A 23,456-nucleotide genomic window follows, 5' to 3' on the forward strand; every position below is an offset into this window, starting at 1 on the left:
CATTTGATGTTCTAGGGTTTCAGGATTGTTGATTCTCTGTTTGGCTTAGTTTTTCGGATCTTTGTTGTGGAGGGACGGCGTGGTGCTTCTGCCTAGACCGCCATCTTGCCAGAGAGTAGCTCGTTAGCTTTTAAGACCCCAGATGCCCCTCACCAAAGTGGAATGCAGACCATTTTCTTAATAAAGTTTGTTATGCCAATTGACCTAGATGTCCCCTGAAACCATGGTCCCCAGACTCCTGCCCCTGCTACACTTTCCCTTGAAGTGTTTGATTGTGTTCAGAAAACTTCTTAGCTTTTGGTTTAGTCCAGTTGTACTGACTTCCTCTGTATTGTGCTTTGTCCTTCCCTTCACCTAAGATAATTCTTGTCTACTACCTAATTAGTGAATTCCCCTCTCCCTCCCCACCCTCGTAATCATCAAAAAATGTTTTCTTCTGTGTTTAAACCTTTTCTTCAGTTCTTATAATAGTGGCCTCATACAATATTTGTCCTTTTGCAACTGACTAATTTCACTCAACACAATGCCTTCCAGATTCATCCATGTTGTGAGATGTTAAGCAGATTCATTGTTGTTCTTTATCGCTGTATAGTATTCCATTGTGTGAATATTCCATAATTTGTTTATCCATTCATCCATTGATGGGCACCTAGGTTGTTTCTGTCTTTTTGCTATTGTGAACAATGCTGCAATGAACATGCGTGTGCATAAATCTATTCGTGTGATGGTTCTTATTTCCCTAGGATATATTCCAAGTAGTGAGATTGCTGAATCACATGGTACTTCTATTTCTAGCTTTTTAAGGAAGTGCCAAATCAATTTCCAAAGTGGTTGTACCATTTTACATTCCCACCAGTAGTGTATAAGTCTCTCCACAACCTTTCCAACATTTATTATATTCTTTTTTGGATTAATGCTAGCCTTGTTGGGGTGAGATGATATCTCATTGTAGTTTTGATTTGCATTTTAACTGCTAATGATCGTGAGCATTTCCTCATGTATCTGTTAGCCACCTGAATATCTTCTTTGGTAAGGTGCCTGTTCATATCCTTTGCCCATTTTTTAATTGGGTTATTTGTGTTTTTTGTTGTTGAAGTTTTGTAGTATCTTGTAGATTTTAGAGATTAGACCCTGATCAGATTTGTCATAGTCAAAATTTTTTTCCCAGTCTGTAGGTTGTCTTTTTACTCTTTTGGTGAAGTCTTTTGATAAGCATACATGTTGGATTTTTAAGGAGCTCCCAGTTATCTAGTTTTTCTTCTGGTGTTTGTACATTGTTAGTTATGTTTTGTATTCTGTTTATGCTGTTTATCAGGGATCCTAGTGTTGTCCCTATTTTTTCTTCCATGATCTTTGTCGTTTTAGATTTTATATCTAGGTCTTTGATCCATTTTGATTTCGTTTTTGTGCATGGTGTGAGGTATGGATCTTGTTTCAGTTTTTTGCAGATGGATATCCAGTTATGCCTGCACCATTTGTTAAAGAGACTGTCTTTTCCCCATTTAACGGACTTTGGGCCTTTGTCAAATATCAGCTGCTTATACGTGGATGAATTTACATCTGGATTCTCCATTATGTCCCATTGGTCTATGGAGCTGTCCCTGTACAAGTACCAGGCTGTTTTGACTACGGTGGACATATAATAGGTTTTAAAATCAGGTAGTGTGAGGCCTCCCACTTTGTTCTTCTTCAGTAATGTTTTACTTATCTGGAGACTCATCCCTTTCCATATGAAACTGGTGATTTGTTTCTCTATCTTATTAAAAAATGTCATTGGAATTTGGATTTCATTGTATCTGTAGATCATTGTATCTCTAGATCACTTTGGGTAGAATCTACATTTTCACAATGTTGAGTCTTCCTATCCAGGAGCAGCGTATGTTTTTCCACTTATGTAAGTCTCTTTTGGTTTGTTGTAGTAGTGCCTTGCAGTTTTCTTTGTATAGGTCTTTTACGTCTCTGGTTAGACTTATTCCTAAGTATTTTATCTTCTTGGGGGCTATTGTAAATGGTATTTATTTGGTGATTTCCTCTTGGAAGTTCTCTTTGTTGGTGTAGAGGAATCCAACTGATTTTTGTATGTTTATCTTGTATCCTGATACTTTGCTGAAATCTTCTATTAGTTCTAGTAGTTTTCTTGTGGATTCTTTGGGGTTTTCTGTGTATAGCTACTCTATATTTAAGAGCAAGTTTCAGAGTCTCTTCTGACAACCAATTGGTCTTTTCTTTCTTGTCTTTTTAATGATCTTTTGCTTTCTTCATGTATGATGTCCTTGATGTCATCCCACAACTCTTTTGGACTTTGGTCATTAGTGTTTAATGTGTTAAATCTATTCTTGAGATAGTCTCTAAATTCTGGTGAGTATACTCAAGATTGTACTTTGGCTTTTGTGCACTTGTTTTAATTTGCTTAGCTTGAACTTGAACTTGCATCGGAGCAATTGATGGTCTGTCCCACAGTCAACCTCTGGCCTTGTTCTGACCAATGATATTGAGCTTTTTCATTGTCTCTTTCCACAGATGTAGTTGATTTGGTTCCTGTATAGTCTATCTGGCTAGGTCCAGGTTTATAGTTGCTTTTTATGTTGTTGAAAAAAGGTATTTCCAATGAATAAGTTGTTGGTCTTGTAAAAGTCTATTATGAGCTCTCCAGTGTCATTTCTATCACCCAGTCCATATTTTCCAACTACTGATGCTTCTTCTTTGTTTCCAACTTTCACATTCCAAACACCAGTAATTATGAATGCAACTTGATTGCATGTTTGATCAATTTCAGACTGCAGAATTTGGTAAAAATCTTCAATTTCTTCATCTCTGACTTTAGTGGTTCATGCACAAAATTTGAATGATAGTCATATTAACTGGTTGTCCTTGTAGGTGTATGGATATTATCCTATCACTGACAGCATTGTACGTCAGAATAGATCTTGAAATGTTCTTTTTAACAATGAGTGCTGTCATTCCTATTCAATTTGTCATTCCCTGCATAGTAGACCACATGATTGTCCAATTCAAAGTGGCCGATACCAGTCCATTTCAACTCCCTATTACCTAGGATATCGATCTTCATGTTCGCCTAGTTTTTTTTTGACAACTTCCAGTTTTCCTTTATTGATACTTCATACACTCCATGTTCCAATTATTAATGGATGTTTTTTACTGTTTCTGCTCATTTTTAGTCTTGCCACATCAGCAAATGACGGTCCTGAAAGCTTTACTCCATCCATGCCATTATGGTTGACTCTAGTTTAAGGAGGCAGCTCTTCCCCAGTCGTATTTTGAGTGTCCTCCAACCTGACGGACTCATCTTCTGGCAATGTTCAAACAATATTCTGCCACTATTCATTATGTTTTCACTGGCCAACCCTTTTAGAAGTAGATTGCCAGGTCCTTCTTCTTACTCTGTCTTAGTTAGGAAGTGCCTCTGAAACCTGTCTACCATGAATGACCCTTCTAGTGTTTGAAATACCAGTGGCATAGCTTCCAGCATCACAGTAACATGCAAGCCACCACAACATGGCAAACTGATAGTCTCGAGTTGCAATCCAAAAATCACTTCCACATTGTAGATATTTGTTAGAGCTAGACCCCACTCCCGGTACCATATTCTGTCTTGATTATCTAATGCTGCTATAACAGAAATACCACAAGTGGATGGATTTAGCAAACAGAAATTTATTTTGTTTGGCACAGTGGTTAAAGCAACCAATTGCTCAACAAGAATGTTGGTTATTAGAAACCACCAGTGGCCCCACAACAGAAAGGTGGCAGTCTGTTTCCGTAGAGATTTACAAACTTGTGGTGTCACTGTGCTGGAATTGACTTGATAACAGTGGGTAAGAAGCTAAAATTCCCAATTCAGAGCACCAGCTCTGTGGGATGGCTTCTCTCTCTGTTGGCTCTGGAAGAGAGTCCTGTGTCTCTTTAGCTTCTGTTTCCTGGTTCCTTGGAGATCTCCACGTGTCTTTGCATTTATCTTACCCTATCTCAACTTGCTTGTTTAATCCCTTTATATCTGAAAACATATTGATGTAAGACAGGAGTTGAATTATTTGTGCCCAAATCTTACATTGAAGTTTATGGACTGTTTTCTGCTCCATGGATGAGAGAGAAGACTGAACTTTTCTAAATCAAATGTGTCAGCCTTTGTGTCTTTGTATAGCATTTGTCAAATTGCTATGAACCTCTTTTAAATGTTTTCTCTTTGAAGCTTCTCAGGAGAAAATCAGTCATATCTGGATGGAAGACCTTCCTGGAGAATTTGGAGTGGTAAGAATTGTTAATATCCAGCCTAGACTTTCCCACTCAGATTGTTCTTATTGGCAAAGAAATCTTCTCTGGGGAACATAAGAGAACACAAGCATCAGGCCAGATTTCTTGGATGTGAATTCCAGCTCTCCACTAACCTCCTGTAGGGAGAACACTCAATTGACTGGGACTCCATTTCCTCATTGATAAAATGGGATAATAACAGAACCTACTAAAAAAAATTGTTATGAAATTAATTGAGTTAATGTACATAAAACTGCACGGTGTCTATGTACTACTATTTTTATTGTTATTAAAATTGTTATTTCCTAAACACATTTGGCCTTCAAACCTAAAATTCAGAGTACAAGAGAAAGAAAAACTCAATAACAGATGAATCTGTCAAAGGCAAAAATGATAAAACAAATATGATTTTATAAAAATCAATTTATGTTGGGACAGGGGAAAGGTCTGACAACAAAGCGGTAGCACAAGCAAAATGTTGGGGGCAACAGTTACATGACTGGCTGTGGTGATGGTTATAAAATCTATGCAATTGTCAAAACTATAGAACTGTACACCAGAAGAGTGAATTTCACTGTAGGGGGAAAAAAGACTGTGGAAGAAACAAACAATGTCACTAATGAAAACAAGGAAGAAATGATGGACAATCTCTAGAAGCAAGATTATTACTTAAATAATTGCAGAGAGAGGGGATAGTTTGGCATGCTTAAGGGCCATAAGAATTATGGCTAGAAAGAGTCCTCAGGGGCAAGGGCAGAGGTATGGAAGGGCATCCACATAATTTTTCAAGAATTTGTTTGATTGGTTGGGTGGTTGGTTTTTGTTCCTATGACTATGTTGTAAATAGTCTAAATCTTAAGTCAAAAGTACTAGCAAATTCTGTGTAACATCTGACAGCACAGATGGGTATCTTTTGAGGCCTACTGCTTCTCACTATGGACCTGAGGAGAAGCATACAGCATGAGGCTTCATTTGAACACTGGGACTGCATCAAAATGGCTCCATGTTTCCAAGTGAATGCAGAATAAGTGGAATCTTGGAGCATCAAAATTAATCTTAACAATGATAGGGTATATATTAACATGAAAAATTAAACTGGCAATAATAAGGTATGTATTGACATGATAAACAAATCTGATTTATGTTTTTTATTATTATTTTTATTCTTAATTATTTTCTAGGATTATTTCCATCGCTTATAATAGCTAACATAAGGTTTTAAATAGTCAGACCTCAATAAAAGTATTTTTCTTGGAAGAGACAAAACTTTCAAAATAGTATTCATTTCTTACATCAGAAAACTGTAATCTTCATTCTACTTTTTTACCTGCAACAGTTGACAATGTCAAAATGCAAGTGACTATGTCAAAATGCAGGAGATAAGGTCTCCAGATGGTCCGTTTGACAAAATAAAACCTAATATGCAGTGTGCCAAAACAGAGCAGAACTCTGAGTGAACGTTGAACTTGAAAACTTCATGTGTGTGGTACTAAATTGAGAGGTATTTACTAATATCGTAAGATTTCACGTAAATCATACTACTACCTCTACCCATTGCGTCCAGTCGATTCCAACTCATATGTAAATCACAGGAGCCCTAACACTCACATGGCTGCCTGGCTGATATTCCCTCAGGATGCCAATAACCAGAAGCCCAGAAAACTGAGGTAGTCACAAGCTGTCTGAAATCGTCTGTGGGGTATGTAGATAGAGTCCTTTTCAAATGAATAAAAATATTTCTAGTTATATTCCTGAGAAGATATAGATGCTCAAGGAAATCCAGGCATTCAACAGCTTTTTTAGGTGGATGCAACTAAATGTTGAAGATAAGATAAGCAGCAGAAGACAGTAAGAAAGCAACAAATCAGAAAAGTTAGAGAACTGGGAACAGGGAAGACTTTGACACAAATTGTTTATATCAACATAGAGCTAAAGAGAATATGGCCAAAGGCAAAAATGGCTGAAAAGACTAGCTAATAATGAGAAATTATTCTTGAACAAAATCAGTTTACTCAGCTTGCCCAGCTCTGCACAATTGTTAGAAGTAATAATAATGTCAATATTAACAAGAACTAACATTTATAAACGATTTATCTTTTGCTAGCCATCATTGATATAGATGGAGATCAAGAATCTGAGGCTTATAGAAATTTAGAAAATCCAGTAAGTGAAATATAATAGTTCAAGTCCTAGAACTTTCTGCTGATGACTAAATGATTGATTTCTAGTATCATATAATATCAATTTCATGTTTTTAAGAATAATAATTGCCTAGAATGTGATTGATAGCCAACAACTGATTGGTGGGAGAGATTCTCAAAATTGTTTTATATATATATATATATAAAAATTGTACTTAATATATTATATGTTATATATACACATATATATTTATAATGTATATACATATAGTATGCTTGATAAATTTTTATCAATATTTACCTTGTTGACATTTGCAAATATATCCATTGATTTGATCTTCACAATTTGCACTGTGTAGACATGGTGATGACGAACATTCATTTATATTAATTTCACAAAATTGGCCAGAAAATCCAGGGAGACATCTAAGAAACAAAGGATGGTACTGGTTTATATGTTACATTTGCTAAATTAGAATACAGTCAGGTACATGAAGTAGTTGTTCATTATAGTTAACTTACGAGAGATAATTTAGTTGACATTAACCAGTATTTCCAAAAACAGTGAGACCAATTGATCTAAAAACAACCATAGCCACAAATAATAAAAATAAAAGGAAACAAAAATGGACTCCATTCAGTCAATTTAGGCAAGTACTAAGAGTGGTTTACCATGAATGTTAAAAGCTACTTTTATACTAAAGTCTGAAGCATCATATACTGCAATCATTGTAGATTTAATTCATTTCATATCTATTTTAAATATATGAGTTAGGTATGTATGTCTGTATATATGTGTGTGTTTATGTTATTAAAGTGATTCATGCCTGTACCATGGAGAACATTGATTAAAGTTGATTACTAGTCAGTCAGTAAACTTTTACAATTATTACAGTTTGATAATTAAACACCAGAAACACTTCATTATAAATAAAATGATTCCTTAGCACCCCCTTTTAGTCCAAAACCTGAACACATTTTGAGGAGCCCTGTTGGCGAAGTGGTTAAGTGCTTGGCTGCTAACCAAAAGGTCTGCAGTTCTAACTCATCAGCTGCTCCATGGGAGAAAAATGTGGCAATCTGCTCCCATAAAGATTTACGGTCTTGGAAAGCCTGTGGGGCAGTTCTACTCTTTTCTATAGGGTCACTATGAGTCAGAATTGACTTGACTGCAACAGATTTTTTAAATTATAAATTTAACAGATAAATTGACGCCAATATAGAGGCAAATATAACATTTAAAATATTGGTTTTGCTTACTCTTGGTTTAATATTACTATCACCTTTTATATTGGAATTCAATCAAATAAATGTGTTTTTAGAAAGTCAAAAACATGTAGCTGAGAGCCTGCCTTAGGGTGATGATGTGTGTGCATCTGCTCAAACCCACATGTTTCTTCTTCTTACTATCTTTACGGGCAATTTTATATAAACAATCTAAATGTCATTTCTGAAACCATGGTCCAAGAACTGATGGAGGATATAAAAAGATGGAATAAGGTGCTGTTTACTCTGTCAGCTCAAATGGTTAAGTGTTCTCCTCTTAACTAGAAGGTTGGTGGTTCATGTCCACTCAGTGGCTCCAAGCAAGAAAGACCTGGTGATCTGCTCTCCTAAAGATTAAAACCTAGAGAACTCTATGAGGCAGTTCTACTCTGTCACATGGGGTCACTATAAGTAAAAAATTGACTCGCTGGGACACATGTTTAGTACAAATGTTCATGAGAGATAGTTACACATTTACTGAGTGCCTACAACATGGCAGACATTTACTGAATGCTAAGAGTACAGAGAAAAGTAAGGCACTGTGTCTGCCTTCAAAAAGCCCCCAGCCTAGTGGGGAAAATAGACAAGTAACAATACAATAATGTGATAGATACTATACTTAATCCTTGGGTGGTGCAAATAGTTAATGTGCTCTGCTGCTATCCAAAATGTTAGCAGTTCAAGTCCAACCATAGGTGCCTCAGAAGAAAGGCCAGGCAATCTGTTTCTGAAAACTAATCAATGAAACCTTATGGTTTCTCAACCAGCAATGATGAGAGTTCTTATTGCTCTGCATACTTGCCAGCTGTTGAGATGAATTAGTTTTGGAATTTAACCATGCTAATAAGTGTGCAGTAGTATCCCATTATTGATTTAATTTTCCTGTTTCCAATGGCAAATGCCATTGAGCATCTTTTTACATGAGTATACACCATCAGTATACCTTATTTGGTGAGATATCTGTCTGTTTAGATTTTTTACCCATTTTTTAATTGGGTTGTTTGTTTTCTTATTGCTGAATTTAAAAGTTCTTCGTATATTCTGGATACAAGTCTTTTATCAGATATGTGATTTGCACATATTTTCTCCAAGTTTATGGCATATTTTTATCTTAACAGTGTTTTACACAGAGAAAACCTTTTTAAATTTTAATAAAGTTCAACTATGATTTTTTTCTCTCTCTCATGTATCATGCCTTGTTTTTCTATCACAACCTCATCACCAAACAACAAGGCCACATGAATTTTCTCCTGTTGTTTTCTTTTCTATTTTCTCCTATGTTTACTTCTAGATGTTTTATAGTTTTGCATTTATATTACATCTATGACCTATCTTGAGTGAAGGTGTAAGATCTATATCAAGGAACCCTGGTGGCATAGTGCTTAAGTGGTTAGCTGTAACCTAAACGTCAGCAGTTTGAACCCACCAGCCCTTTCGTGGGAGGAAGATGTGGCAGTCTGCTTCCACAAAGATTACAGACTTGGAAACCCTATGAGGCAGTTCTACTCTGTCTCGTAGACACTGTGAGTCAGAACACACTGTGCGGAAATGGGTAAGCTCTATATCTACTTTCTTTTTTTGTCATATGGATATCCAATTCTTCCAACATCATTTTTTGAAAAGACTATACTGTCTCCATTGAATACCCTTGGAAACTTTGTCAAAAATCAGCTCACCATATCTGTATGGGTACTTATGGATTCTTTATATGTTCTATTGATCAGTGTATCTACTCTGCCATGTGGGGTCTCTATGAGCCAAAAATCCACTCAATGCCACCTAACAACAACAACCATGCCTTCTTGATTGCTGTGGTCATGATGTTAGATAATATGAATCTTATAATTCTGCTTTTCCTCTTTCAGAATTGTGTCAGATTCTCTAGGTTTTGCCTTTTAATAAAAACTTTGGAATCAATTTGTCCATATATTAAAAAAAAGTTTTTTGAGTGGTATTGCTTTGAATCTATAGATCAAGTTGGAAAAAAAAATGACATCTTAACAATAATGAGTCTTCCATTCAGGAATATGGACCCTTTCTCCATTTCCTTAGATCTTTTTTGATTTCCTTCATCAATGTTTTATACTTTCCACATATAGATCATATGTATATATATATATATACATATATATGTATATATATGTATATATATATATATATATATAATTTATACCTAAGTGCTTCATTTACTTTAGGGGGAGGTGCTATTGTAAACAGTATTTATTTTATTGTTTTTTAATTTTCAGTGTTCTAATGTTCAGTGCTTGTATATAGGAAATCAATTGACTTTTGGGTATTGACCTTATATCCTGCAACCTTCCTATACTACCTTCTTAGTTCCAGGAGTTTTTTTTGTTTTGTTTTGTTTTGCTACATTTTGTTTAGATGCTTTGAGGTTTTCTACAAGAGAAATGATGGCATCTGTGAATAAATATAGTTCTATGTCTTCCTGTTCAATCTGTATAGATTTTTTTTTCCTTGTCTTATTGCAGTAGCTAGCACTTCTGGTATGAAGTCAAAACTGAAGTAACAAGAGAGAACTTCTTTAACTTGTTTCCAATCTTAGAAAGTGTTCTGTAAGTCTGATAGCTGTGAGCTTTTCTATATGTACCCTTGATTAGGTTAAAGAAGTTATCTTTATTCCCAGGTTTCTGAGAGTTTTTATCATGAATGTGCATTGAATTTTTTTAATGACTGTTCTGCATCTATTGATATGATCATATGTGTTTTTCATTTGTTAATATGGTGATATGATTATATAATATGGTCATATGATCACTTGATATCATGATGGTATGACATGATAATATGATGGTACAATGTGATTTATATGATTATATATTTTTCTTATTCATCAGTTAATATGATGAATTAGACTGATTGATTTATAAATGTTGAACTATCCTTATTTTCCTGGAATGAACCCCTCTTGCTTATCTCAGACTTGAACACATTCATGTTATTTGCAAAGGGCCTATGATTTTATTGTTAAACTTTTAATGTTAAACTTTTACTCTTTTATTCATGGAATGTTATGTCACATTTACATTCCTAGCTTGAATGGTGGAAAATTTTGCATTTCTTATAAAATATATAACAATTTAAAGACACTTATTCCACAAAAATATGTATATCCTGAACTGTAATAACTCTAACATATGGGCATATGTGGTAATTGAGATATTTATATTGATTTTATAGACAATTTTGTTCCATACATATTTAATCATTTCTTAGAATAGTAAACATTTTAATGGAATTTCTGATAGATTGGAATAGTCCATCCAAATAAAAACTTGAACCATTTGTCAAATCAAATTATGAGATTCATAACAAAGACATTCTACAGACAACTTGTTAAACAACACACAAATTATAATGCCTGGTATCATATAACTGGGATAAGAAAAAATAAGAGTCATTCAAAAACTGAATTTCCATCTCACACAATTAATTCTATTCTAACCCTCCCCCCGCTTTAAGTTGAGGTGGGTTAAAACCCGCTGCCATAGAGTTGATTCCGACTCATAGAAACCCTGTAGGACAGGGTAGAACTGCCCCATAGGGTTTCTAAGGCTGTAATCTTTATGGAAGCTACTGCTACAGCTTTCTCCCACAGAGCGGCTGGTGGGTTCAAACTGCCAACCTTTTAGTTAGCAGCCAAGCATTTTACCATTGAACCTCCATGGCTCCTTTGAGATGGGTTACAATTTAATTAAAGAGGGCTTCATTCAACTTAGACACACTCACTAAACTTGTATTTGACTTTGAAAAAAAACTTACTTTCCAGTTTAAATAGAAGTACAATTATAAGATCTAATATTTCACTTGCTGGGCCTTAATAGTATAATTCAGCATAAACCCATTACCCATTGCGATCGCGTGTAGTTTAAAAATTGTCAAGCCACATTATAACATGCTTTGTTTGTTTTGGTTACAAAGCACCACCGTTAAACACATAAACTGTAAATGCTCAGAAGCTGAAGTGTTTCTTCATTAGTAGGAACTTTGCTGAAACCAGTAATTCTCAAGTTAGAACAGCCAAATAGTATCATATATGTAAATAAATCGCTTCATATAATCTCAGAATCATCACAGTTCTTTTCTGTGATCTGTCCTCTAACTGCAAGGGTCATAACTCCACTGACTTTAGAAAATACCAAAATATGAAGCTATATCATATTTTGATATATTGAAAATTAGACACTCTCTTCATAGGTAACTGACCACAAAGTTAGTCATAAATAGGTAGCTTCCAATGAGGAATACACACACACCCTGGACATTACTTCTTTATAATTTTGTTCATTTGTATCTGCCCTAGTAAAAAAAAAAACTCACACATCCTGAAATTCCTGGCTTATTTTCATACAAATAGCTATAGTTCTGAAGTTTAGCCATGGCGTGGGGGGGACAGGGCGTGCATTTCTCTTATCATTATGGCCTGACTTCTTCTTTGTCTTGGATAATAAAACAATCAAGCTGGTACTAACATGGTCACATAAATGATCCAGGTCATTGGATACCAAATGTCTTTATATATATTTACTTTTATTGACTTTTTTCCTTTCTCTTATTGTTTCTATAGATATTGTGACATTGTAAAATACCGGAAGCATAACAGGAACACCAGGATGATAAATCAGGGATATCCTAGTGAGTAGTTCAGGCAACAAGAAGAGTGAAGAATAAGACTCTTCTGGCAAAGTGTTTGTTTACACTCTGGAGGCAGAACTCACCCTAGGGAAATTCTTTTTGCTCTTCAGGTGTTAAACTGATTGATTGAGACCCACCCACATTATGGAAGGTAATCTAATTTACTTGAGGTCAATTTATTTAATTGTATGTAATTACTTTATAACAGCAATGAAACTAGTGCTTTACCAAACAACTGGACACCATAGCCTGGCCAAAATGACTCAAAATTAACCATCACAGGTCTCCCATATGATCTTTCTTGTTGATTTTCTCTTTTTCAATATTAACCAGTCTAACTCTGTCAAATCCTCATTGACCATAGTGTAATATTGGAACTATTATCCAACAACACTTTCGTCAATTTCATAAAATTCTACATAGTTGGTAATATTTCTAATTCCACTATTTAGTTGACTTGCATTGTATTTGCATTACATTTTCTGCCAATCATCAAGGGACTGATTCCTAGAGATTGATTCAGTAGATGAATACAGTAATACTAAATTATGAGGCATGTTTGAGTTTGCATTAATATTAAAAGAGACTTTTTAAATTTTTTTTCTACACAGTCTTGTAGCAAGAGGATTTAGAAATTAACAATCAAATAATGAATGTTGTTGTTAGTTGCCATACAGTCAATTTGGATTCATGGAGACCTCACGTATGCACTGCAGAACTGCTCCATAGGGTTTTCAAGGCAGTTCAAGGGTTTCAAAAGCAGATCACCAGGACTGTCTCCAGAAGCCTTTGGGTGACTTCGAACCACTAACTTTTCAGCGAGTAGTCAAGCACTTAAGCATTTGCACCACCCCCATTGCTGTCATGTTATTCTGACTCATAGCAACTATATAGCACAGAGTAGAACTGTCCCATAGGGTTTCCAAGGCTCTAATATTTAAGGAAGCAAACTGCCACATCTTTCTCCCACAGAGCAGCTGGTGGGTTTGAAGGGCCAACCTTTTTGTTAGCAGTGGAGTGTTTAACCAGGCCAGCCAGGGACCCTAAGTAATGAATACTCAGGGGAAAATGATTTCATCTACTTAATGAATGCTATAATGTGTATTTTGGACATTATTACACTTCTCTATTTTTCTTCCTTTTAGATATATGACTTTATAAAAATGGGAAGTCTGAATCACGATATCATTTTATTTCCATTTTGTCACAGGCATAGCAGAGAAATAGAAGTACATAAGAAATTATTCTTTCTAGATAATTGGTATTTCTGGAGTTTACTTCACTCTTCACTGAATTTTGAATGTGTGTTCTAGTTCAGCATGGAATCAGATCCTTCAGAAATCTTTTTTAATTGTGAGGAACCATGTTGCTAATATAGCCAATTTGGTTAGGCATTCTCCAACGTAAACCAAGTATGCCTTCTATAATTCTCACAAAAGAATAGAAGCAAATAAGAAAACTGGCCACTGATCAGCCTAAGTAGGCTCATAATTAAAAAAAAAATGCCATTGGGTTTTTTTTTATATCCAGATAATTTATTTATTTCAAGAGTATCTGTGGCTTCGATCAGGCTTATTAAAGTGCTTATTAACTATTCTGCCCTCTACCTATTTACCAAACTGTACATTTCCTGAGGATCCATCTTTCTAATTTGTAATTTTGTTATTAACAAACTGCGTGGAATAAAAACAAATCTGAACTCCAAAAATAGAAACTGATTTTCATAGTAGAGTCACGTTTATCCTAAAGAAGGGTAGTGAGAAACATTTTATGAACTCTATAAAACTCATAGCTAAAATATTATTTTGTAAAATATTTCTATCTTTTCACTGAGTTAAGTTCAATAAGATTAACAAGCAATATGATAAAAAATAAACTATTTTAGGGATTTAGTTGCTTATTCGTTAAAACAATTTTTATGAAAAAAATTATATAAATCCCTTAGGTAAATTTTTCCTGGTTTTACCTGGTCATACTTTTAATGTGTTCCCTTGGTTCAGATGAACAGGGATTCCTTTAGCTAGTGAATTCACAAACATTTACACATCACTGAAAAATCAGCCTCAGTTGAACCTGGGTGAAGGAATCTAAAAGTTTTACATATAAAGAAGGCATTTGTAAATGGTCCTCAACACTTTTGGAATGATCACTTTGTGCTAAGCACCTCACATATTAATTTCATTTTGCAAGACAACTGAGTACTGGTGCCAGTACTCTGGCCAGAGGCAGCAAAGGGAAGCTGGTGAAGCCTTCGTGATTAGTGGGACTGAGCTATAATCTGAGCTACATTAGACTACAAAGCAAGGGAAGTCTGAGGAGAGGCAGAATGGAGATGCCTTGGTTAGGCTCCATGAGCGGCAGGCTACCCTTGAGATCAATCCTCCACTCCCTGAGTCAGTGAGGCACTTTGAGTGCAGATGAAGGTTCTGGGGTGTGGTGGAGGTGCAATAGCAGAAGGACAAAGTCTTCCTCTGACTGGATTCCCTAAAAGAATAAACCAGCCAGGCAGGAGAGAGATGCTGGGACAACTGAAGTATGTGTGATATTCAGCAGGAGCAAGGGAGAATCATGCAAGTCACCCTCCACATGAGGTCTTTGGAGAAATGCAGGATTATGAAGTCTGGGACACTGTAGATAGACTCACCATGGAAGACCACTAGACATACTAGATATTCTGGTTTCTCTAGATGCACTGATCATCTCCCATAGACACATCAGTCTTTCCAGACATGCTAACCTGTCTGGACATACAAACTGCTCTAAAAATATCAGCTACTCCAGACACACTGACAGGTCCAACCCAACACAGTTCATATACATGTACTGACCTTCCCAGCACATCAGACATCCTGGACAAACCTGCTCTCCTAAACTGTTCTAAAATGTATAAGAAAGCATTGTGAGAAGTTACTTAATATTTTAAAATTAAATATAAAAATTAAAATACTTTCCAAAACAGCTATATTAAAACACATCAACTCTTTTGAACTTTATATATCCAAGGTTTGTAAAAATTACAGGCCCTTCTGAGTCTGGGACAGGAATTAACCTTTAACAGAATATGTTTTTTCTTTTTGAAAGAAGATAGTTATAGGTAATTATATGTTGCATATTGTTGTTGTTAGGTGCCATTGAGTCAGTTCCGACTCAGAGTGATCTTACGTACAACAGAACAAAACAAAGCCCGGTCCTGCGCCATGCTCACAATCCTTGCTGTGCTTGAGCCCATTGTTGCAGCCACTGTGTCAATCCATCTCGTTGAGGATCTTCCTCTTTTTTGCTGACCCTCTACTTTACCAAGCATGATGTCCCTCTCCAGGGACTGGTCTCTCCTGCTAACACGTCCAAAGAACATGAGACGAAGTCTCACCATCCTCGTCTCCAGGAAGCATTCTGGCTGTACTTCTTCCAAGACACATTTGTTTGTTCTTTTGGCAGTCCATGGTATATTCAATATTCTTCGTCAATACCATAAATCAAAGGCGTCAATTCTTCTTCAGTCTTCCTTATTCATTGCCCAGCTCTCCCATGCATATGAGGCAATTGAAAACATCATGGCTTGGGTCAGGCCACCTTAGTCTTTAAAGTGACATCTTTGCTTTTTAACACTTTAAAGAAGTCTTTTGCAGCAGATTTGCCTGATGCAATGTGTCCGTTGATTTCTTGACTGCTGCTTACATGGGTGTTGATTGTGGATCTAAGTAAAATGAAATTCTTGACAACTTTAATTTTTTTCTCTGTTTATCATGATGTTGCTTATTGGTCCAGTTGTGAGGATTTTTGTTTTATGTTGAGGTGTAATCCATACTGAAGGCTGTGGTCTTTAATCTTTATCACTAAGTGCTTTAAGTCCTCTTCACTTTCAGCAAGCAAGTTTATCTCATCCGTATAATGCAGGTTGTTAATGAGTCTTCCTCCCATCCTGATGCTCCGTTCTTCTTCATACAGTCTGGTTTCTCGGATTATTTGCTCAACATACAGATTGAATAAGTATGGTGAAAGGATACAACCCCAACGCACACCTTTCCTGATTTTAAACCACACAGTATCCCCTTGTGCTGTTCGAAAGACTGCCTCTTGATCTATGTCCAGGTTCCTCATGAGCAAAAGTGTTCTGGAATTCCCATTCTTCACAATGTTATCCATAATTTGTTATGATCCACACAGTCAAATGCTTTTGCATAGTCAATAAAACACAGGTAAATATCTTTCTGGTATAGATAGCTATATAATGCTTTCCTAAAGAAACTATGACTGAATCCTCTAAATATCTATGTATCAAAATAGAGAGAATGCCAATGGTGTTAATAATAAAATATACAAATTAATGAATTAAATACCCATTAAAATCAATAACTTTATATAATGTTTTAATTATAATTATTAAGGTATGGTAAATGTCATGCAATTTGTTACTCTGTCTCTACCAGAAAAAGCTCTTGTCTGGGCTAGGAAAGTTCTTTTTCATTCATGTTCTTTTAATTTTCAGTATTTACCATTCTTTCATTCATTAGGAGATTGCTAGAAAAAGCAAGCCCTCCAGCCTGCTTTCTTTTTAGGCTGTTTCCATGTTACATCAAAAAATCTTCCCTAGCATTATCTCAAAAATATTTTGTAGGGGGAGTTTAAAGCCACAGCCTCACTGTAATAAAGTGTGTTCATTTTCAAGCAATTTTCCCTAAATATATGTTTCCCTTTGGGATTTTTAAGAACATGATGGAGCCCTGGTGGTGCAGTGTTTAAGAGTTGCAGCTGCTAACCAAAAGGTCAGCAATTCAAATCCACCAGCTGCTCCTTGGACACCCTATGGGTCAGCTCTACTCTGTCCTATAGGGTTGCTATAGTCGGAATTGACTCGATGGCAACAGGTTAAAAGCATGATGCATATCTTCCTACTTCCCTAATGTGTGCATTTGAATGTTACCTTATTCCCAACATATTCAAGTCACTCATTTTGTCTTTAATTACTTTACTCTTTAACTTCTCATTTTTAACAGTTTCTTGGTTGCTTCAGGAATTTTCCTTTTTGTTCCTTTCCCTCCTCTCATCTGTAAACCAAAATCAGTCTGTCCCTGGCTAATAACCAGCTGCTAGTAATACACTCACATGAAGGAAAATCAAATGCATCAGTTTTTAAGTAAATCTAGACATTAAAACATGTTAACAATGCTGTAAGCAGTCCCTTGGAAGTGACTAGAAGCCATTTTCAGAATCTTCACAGAATCAGAAACAGCAGTTTTCGTTTTCAAGCACTAACATTATAAGTTAATATATATCTCTTTCTCAGTCAATTCTGTGGCTTTTTTTGTGCTTAATTATTAGCATTATATGCATATTTTCCTATTTTTTACTATTCAAGCACCAAAGGTAGAATAGAAGCTGAAGCTAGGAAATAAACGCACTATGAATAAAAAAGCCCTCAGCATGCTTTTAGTGAAAAGGTATTAAATAGGAGGTCCCTGAAATTCACACAAAGTGTAGAAAAATATGTATTATTAAATGTAGTGATAAAGAATAAACAAAAATAGATTCTGATTTTTCTCTCCTGTTCTTTATACTCGCTAAGTACTGTTAGTGTCTCATCATTAGGTAATGGCTCTGGAGCCACTCAGCTCGGAAGTTTAGGTCAGCAGTCCCATTCTAAGTGAAACGCTTAGCACTTGTGGCACCTTTGTCAAGTTAGAGATGTGAAATTTCCACTTTATGAAAAATATTGAGTTGAAACGAATGTCTGCTTAACCAAGTAGAGAAGACAGCTTTACAATAAACAAAAAAAAACAAGTGCCATTGTGTCAATTCTCACTCTCGGTGACCCTAAGTGAGTCAGAAGAGGTAGCCTCCATAGGGTATTCAATGGCTGTGACCTTGCAGAAGTAGATTGCCAGACCTTTATTCCAACATCTTCACAATAGAACTGCTTAAAAGTGGTATTATTTTGCAACTTTCCATTGTACAGATTGTGCGCTTCAGAGGGAAAACCAAATAAATGTGTGGGTTCCATGCATTGGTATAGCATCAGAAGTGTATATCTGTTAACAGTATTTCATACACACACACATGCACACATACCTACACAAGGGGGCATTGCAGTGGTGGATGGTATCCACTTTGAGAGAATAATGGTTGACTGTCAGGACCATTGGTAAGCTTTCTAATAACTATTTCTTCCCTCTTCTTCCATGCAGGGAGATACCACCTGCTTCCAGAGAGGCTGGAAATGCCAGGTACTCATTTTTCCAAGCCTGCCTTCTGCAAAGATATGCACAAGTGACCCCATTCTGGTCTATTAGATATAACAGGATGTTTTTTATGGGCTTCTAGAAAAGATGTTCACAAAGAGATACAATGTATTAAGAGGGATGCTTCTGGCTTTCCTTTCATACTTAAAAACAAATAAATAAAATAGTTATTGAGCAAGGATGTGAGACTTGGAGCTGTTCCAACCACTGGATGTCCAGAAAACAAGTCGCGTTTGTAGAATGAAGATAGGCTGTGAAGAGCAGAACAAAAGACAGAAAGATCCTGGCTACCTAATGGCATCATCAAGATGCTGAAATCAGCCTGGTACCACCAATGTCTGGATTTCTTGTTTTTGGAAAATATAAATCTACATTATTTGACCCTCCATTAGTCAGTGTACCGTTACTTAAAGTCAAAAGTACCTTAAATGATAGCATTTTTGTTTGAAATAGCTTCATATTTATCTTTGGGATCAAATTCTATTTGATAAAACATATTTTTTAATGCTCACACATTTTCAGAACATAAAGCACCATGAGATTTAATGTACTATTATGTTTTATGTTCTGTATTTCTCTTAGGTAATATTTCAATTATTATAAACATAATATAAATGTAAATTATAAACATAACATACACTTTCTTATCATTAGTATATATATTTTTTCTTCCCCAGGGATATTAGGAAGCCCTGGTGGTGCAGTGGTAAGGAGCTTGGCTGCTAACCAAAAGGTCGGCAGTTTGAATCTGCCAGCCACTCCTTGGAAACCCTCTGGGGCAGTTCTACTCTGTCCTATAGGGTCACTGTGAGTCAGAATCAACTCGACGGCAATGGGTCTATTTTGACTGGGAACAAGGCATGTGATGCAGCCCTTGACTCCATATCTTTATATCCACATAATTCTTTCCAACACAAATAGCTTCTCTCTTCTTTGGGGAAATAAAGAATCAGACAACGCCTGTGAAGAAAACTTACTTTCACTTTGTGAGTAGTCAGGGTCCCTGCCAAAAAATTGACGCTTGTCCAACTGATGCTTTACTGAAAACAATTTAGTTGTTCTTTTCATTCTCTCGAAATTCCTTCTCTACACATTAAAAAGACAGAATAAATATAGGCTCTTTCTTTAATTAATAGATAAACTGAATGAAAGAAAAAATTTCAACTTCTCTCAGTGGATCTAAAAGCACTCACTTCCCATTTAAGAGAAATAAAAGATGAAATCTTACCCATAGATACAGTGACTTTATAATATACATCTAAATCTACATACTTTGGAGGATGAAAGGAGGCTCTATTATTAATTAGGTCAGGCAGCAGGCATAAATCAGGCAAACTAGTATGTATGGTTATACTACCCATAAAAGATCGATGCTGTTTGTATGCATAGCATCTTTTTATTTGAGGAAATCTGATGCCATGTGGTCTAGTGGTGGTGGAGGTATGTAATCTTAATTGTGGTATCCTAACACACACCATCTAAGGGGTGAAGTGATCCAGACTGGTCAATCAGAAAATCCCATTTTCTGGAATTTTGTTTGGTTTGGAGGCGAGAATTTTACTCAAGTAGTGCCAACTAGATTTTCTTTTAAGTTAATCTAGTCTTTCTTTCTTTTGGATTGTGGCCTGAGAAGACAGAGTCAAGGTTAACAGAGTCTACCTTCAAATAAAGCCAGTATATGCAGGGAAGCAGAACCAAAAGATAAAGAAATAAGTTCTGGATTGAATCATCCCTGGATCCAGCTAGGCCTGAAATTAGCTTCATAATGGAACTTCCCAGTTTTATGAACCATAACAATTCTATATTTGTTTTAACTGGGTTGGGTTAGATTTCATATATAGATAGAGATATACATACGCATATAAAACTTGCAGTAAACTGAATCTCAACACAGAACTTTTTTTTTTAATCCTATAATTAAAAAAAAAAAAGGGGGATGGAGAGGAGACAGTGAGAATCAAGAGAATAAGATGAATTAAGACAGAAAAATTTTTGCCCCTATTGTGAGGCAGAAGATTCTGAAGGGAATACATGAATTATTTTTTACACACATTATGCTTTTTAGAAATGCATACTTTCTGGAGACAGAGCTGTATTTATAAGAATTATTACAAAACTAATCCATTCTGCAGAATTACAATTATCTCTAACCATTTTAAATATAGTAATATCCAGAGATATAGTATAACATTATAGTATGATGTTATATAGAGATGATGAGCAGAGAAATTATAAATGTATGAAAATAATATGTTTTGAAAACCAATTCCTTATTTCAGCCTACCCGAATTGATCTAAATATTTATTTTGATGTAGTTAAGATGGTGGTCTGGGCTCTACTTTCTTGCAATTCTAGCTACAGCTCATGTCTTGTTCTCAGTCTTAGGACAATCATTTACCTGGGCCAAATAGTTACTCTGAATCAAAAGAATGCTTATTTACTAGATGGGAGAAATCTCTATTTGAGCCTGCAGGATGCAGTATCAGCATGCGGGCTTCCTGGGCTCCTTCATTATTAGTTCTCAGCTATGTAAAGTTTTTTTGTTTTTTGTTTTTTTTTTTTAAATCCCTAATCACATTTAGTGAGACAACAACTAGAAATAATCATTTAGGTCTCCATTCATCAGAACATTATTCTTTTACATCAACTAGCCTTCACGAAATAACTGAATTTCTTTGGGGAATAAATACTGTTTACCATTTCTCTTTGCCACCTGACTATTAGAAAGTTTTAAGTCTCTCTCAGTGCTAAAGCCTAGGCTAAATACAGAGTGATTCGGAGATTTTGATGAACACATTATTATCTGTAATGAAACATCGAAAATCAGACACTAGAGCAGTGTTATGTTTGAATCAAGAAATAAAACAGAGGTGTTAAGATTTTAATAACGTGTTTAAACAACTTAAAGTAGAACTATTCTAGACAAATTACAATATTGGATTCTCTCTAGGGACATTAGTTCTGTATATAATCATGGAACTGAAATTGACTCCATGAGGAGTTCTCCAGAAGACCACACTTTTAATTTAACAGAAACAAGGAGATAGGAGGATGTGATGTTAAGAGTTAGGGCTTTGGACTTAGACAGATACAGAGATAAGCGACATCTCTGCAACTTGCTAGCTGTTTGATTTTGATAAATGACATAAGCTTTCCATCTATAAATTTCCATAACTTTTTCATGTATAAATTCAGGATTATATTGGAATAAAAATCATAGATCTGTTATGAGGATGAATTTAAATAAGAAATGTAAGTCACTTATTAGAATGTTGTCAAGAATGAGGTTACTCAGTGTCTGGGGACTTAAAAGCTTGTGAGCAGCCATCTAAGATACTCCACTGGTCTCACCCTGTTGGGAGCAATGGAGAATGAATAAAAGCAAAGACACAAGGGAAAGATTACTCCAGGGGACTAATAGACCACAACTACCACAGACATCAGACTGAGTCCAGCACAACTAGATGGTGCCTGGCTACCACCACTGACTGCTCTGACAGCCATCATAATAGAGGGTCCCGGATACAGCTGGAGAAAAATGTAGAACAAAATTCTAACTCACAAAAAAAGACCAGACTTACCAGCCTGACAGAGACTGGAGTTGGAAGTATGGCCCCTGGACACCCTTTTAGCTCAGTAATGAAGTCACTCCCAAGGTTCACCGTTCATCCAAAGATTAGACAGGCCCATAAACAAAAGGAGACTAAATGGGCACACCAGCCCAGTGTCAAGGACTAGAAGGCAGCCCAGTGTCAAGGACTAGAAGGCAGGAGGGGAGAGGAAAGCTGGTAATAGGGAACCCAAGGTCGAGAAGGGAAGAGTGTTGACATGTCATGGGGTTGGTAACCAATGTCACAAAACAATATGTGTACTAATTGTTTAATGAGGAGCTAGTTTGTTCTAAAACCTTCATCTAAAGTACAAGAATAAAAAAAGAAGAAAAAGAATAAGGTTACTCTTTAAATTCTAGTGATTTTATATTGCTCTCTTTTTATTATTATTGTAATTGTTGTTATTTAAATTATTAAGTGGACAAGGCACAAAGTTGAGATGGATGAGCTTAAATCCTCTCAAAGAAACAGAGTTTTAACCATTATAAAAATATAGTTTTAATATTTTATTGTTTCTACCTAATTAAAGACAATATGTCATAATATCTGAAAGTGACATTTGAAAATAATTGAATTATCATTATCTTAATTTTTCAGACAAGGAAATTAAAAAGCAGAGAAGGTAAGTAAATTGCCCAAAGAAATTCAGCAAGAAAGTGTCAGAGCTAGGAAATAAGTATGAAACTGTTTTGTGAATTGTGCAGTTCTATATAATGTGAGGTGGCAGAATTTTTTTTTTTAATTAACTGATTATAAATCTGTATAATCAGAAGGAAATCTTTAGATGTTTCTCCATGACTTCACATAGTCTGCTCTATTCCCAAAGTGTTCCTCTATCTCAAATCATTGTAACCAGAGAGGAGACTCTGAACTGGATCTGCTGGGAAAATACCAACTCTCCCATGACAAGTAGGTATTGCCACAGGGGAGTCCAGGAGAGGCCAGCATGCTCATACCACATCTGCTGTGTGGCTCGGAGGTTTTATCAGCACTTTGAGCTTGGCCGAGGTGTTATCAGCACTTTGAGCTCCATGGACTTGTTCTTTATGCCAAAGCTTGGTTTTCTTTTGTTTTTTTAAATAATTTTATTTTATTTTTGTTGTCATCATGGATTTAATTGTGTCCCCCCAAAATATGTGCTAACTTGGCTAGGCCATGATCCCCAGTATTGTGTGGTTGTCCTTCATTTTATGAAGTAATTATCCTCCATTTTGTGATGTGTTGTAAATCCTACCCTCTATGCTTGTGGGTATAGTACCATTTGAGAGTG

The 23,456-nt window shown here is 35.7% G+C and overlaps 1 protein-coding gene and 1 long non-coding RNA gene across 2 annotated transcripts in view; one reads left to right on the plus strand and one right to left on the minus strand.

Moving 5' to 3' along the window:
- Positions 1 to 23,456, minus strand: part of EYS (eyes shut homolog) — a 1,981,143-nt gene that overhangs the window by 971,428 nt on the left and 986,259 nt on the right. The window contains 1 exon segment of the mRNA XM_012556965.2: positions 6,715 to 6,839. Within this exon segment, the coding sequence (XP_012412419.2) occupies positions 6,715 to 6,839 (125 nt within the window).
- On the plus strand, positions 12,316 to 22,801 carry LOC111821425 (uncharacterized). The gene is made up of 3 exons (XR_002824848.1): positions 12,316 to 12,486; positions 18,521 to 18,559; positions 22,784 to 22,801. It is a non-coding gene; the product is annotated as an uncharacterized LOC111821425 (long non-coding RNA).

The sequence above is a fragment of the Trichechus manatus genome, unplaced genomic scaffold (assembly GCF_000243295.1).
Source record: "Trichechus manatus latirostris isolate Lorelei unplaced genomic scaffold, TriManLat1.0 scaffold00083, whole genome shotgun sequence".
NCBI lineage: Eukaryota > Metazoa > Chordata > Mammalia > Sirenia > Trichechidae > Trichechus > Trichechus manatus.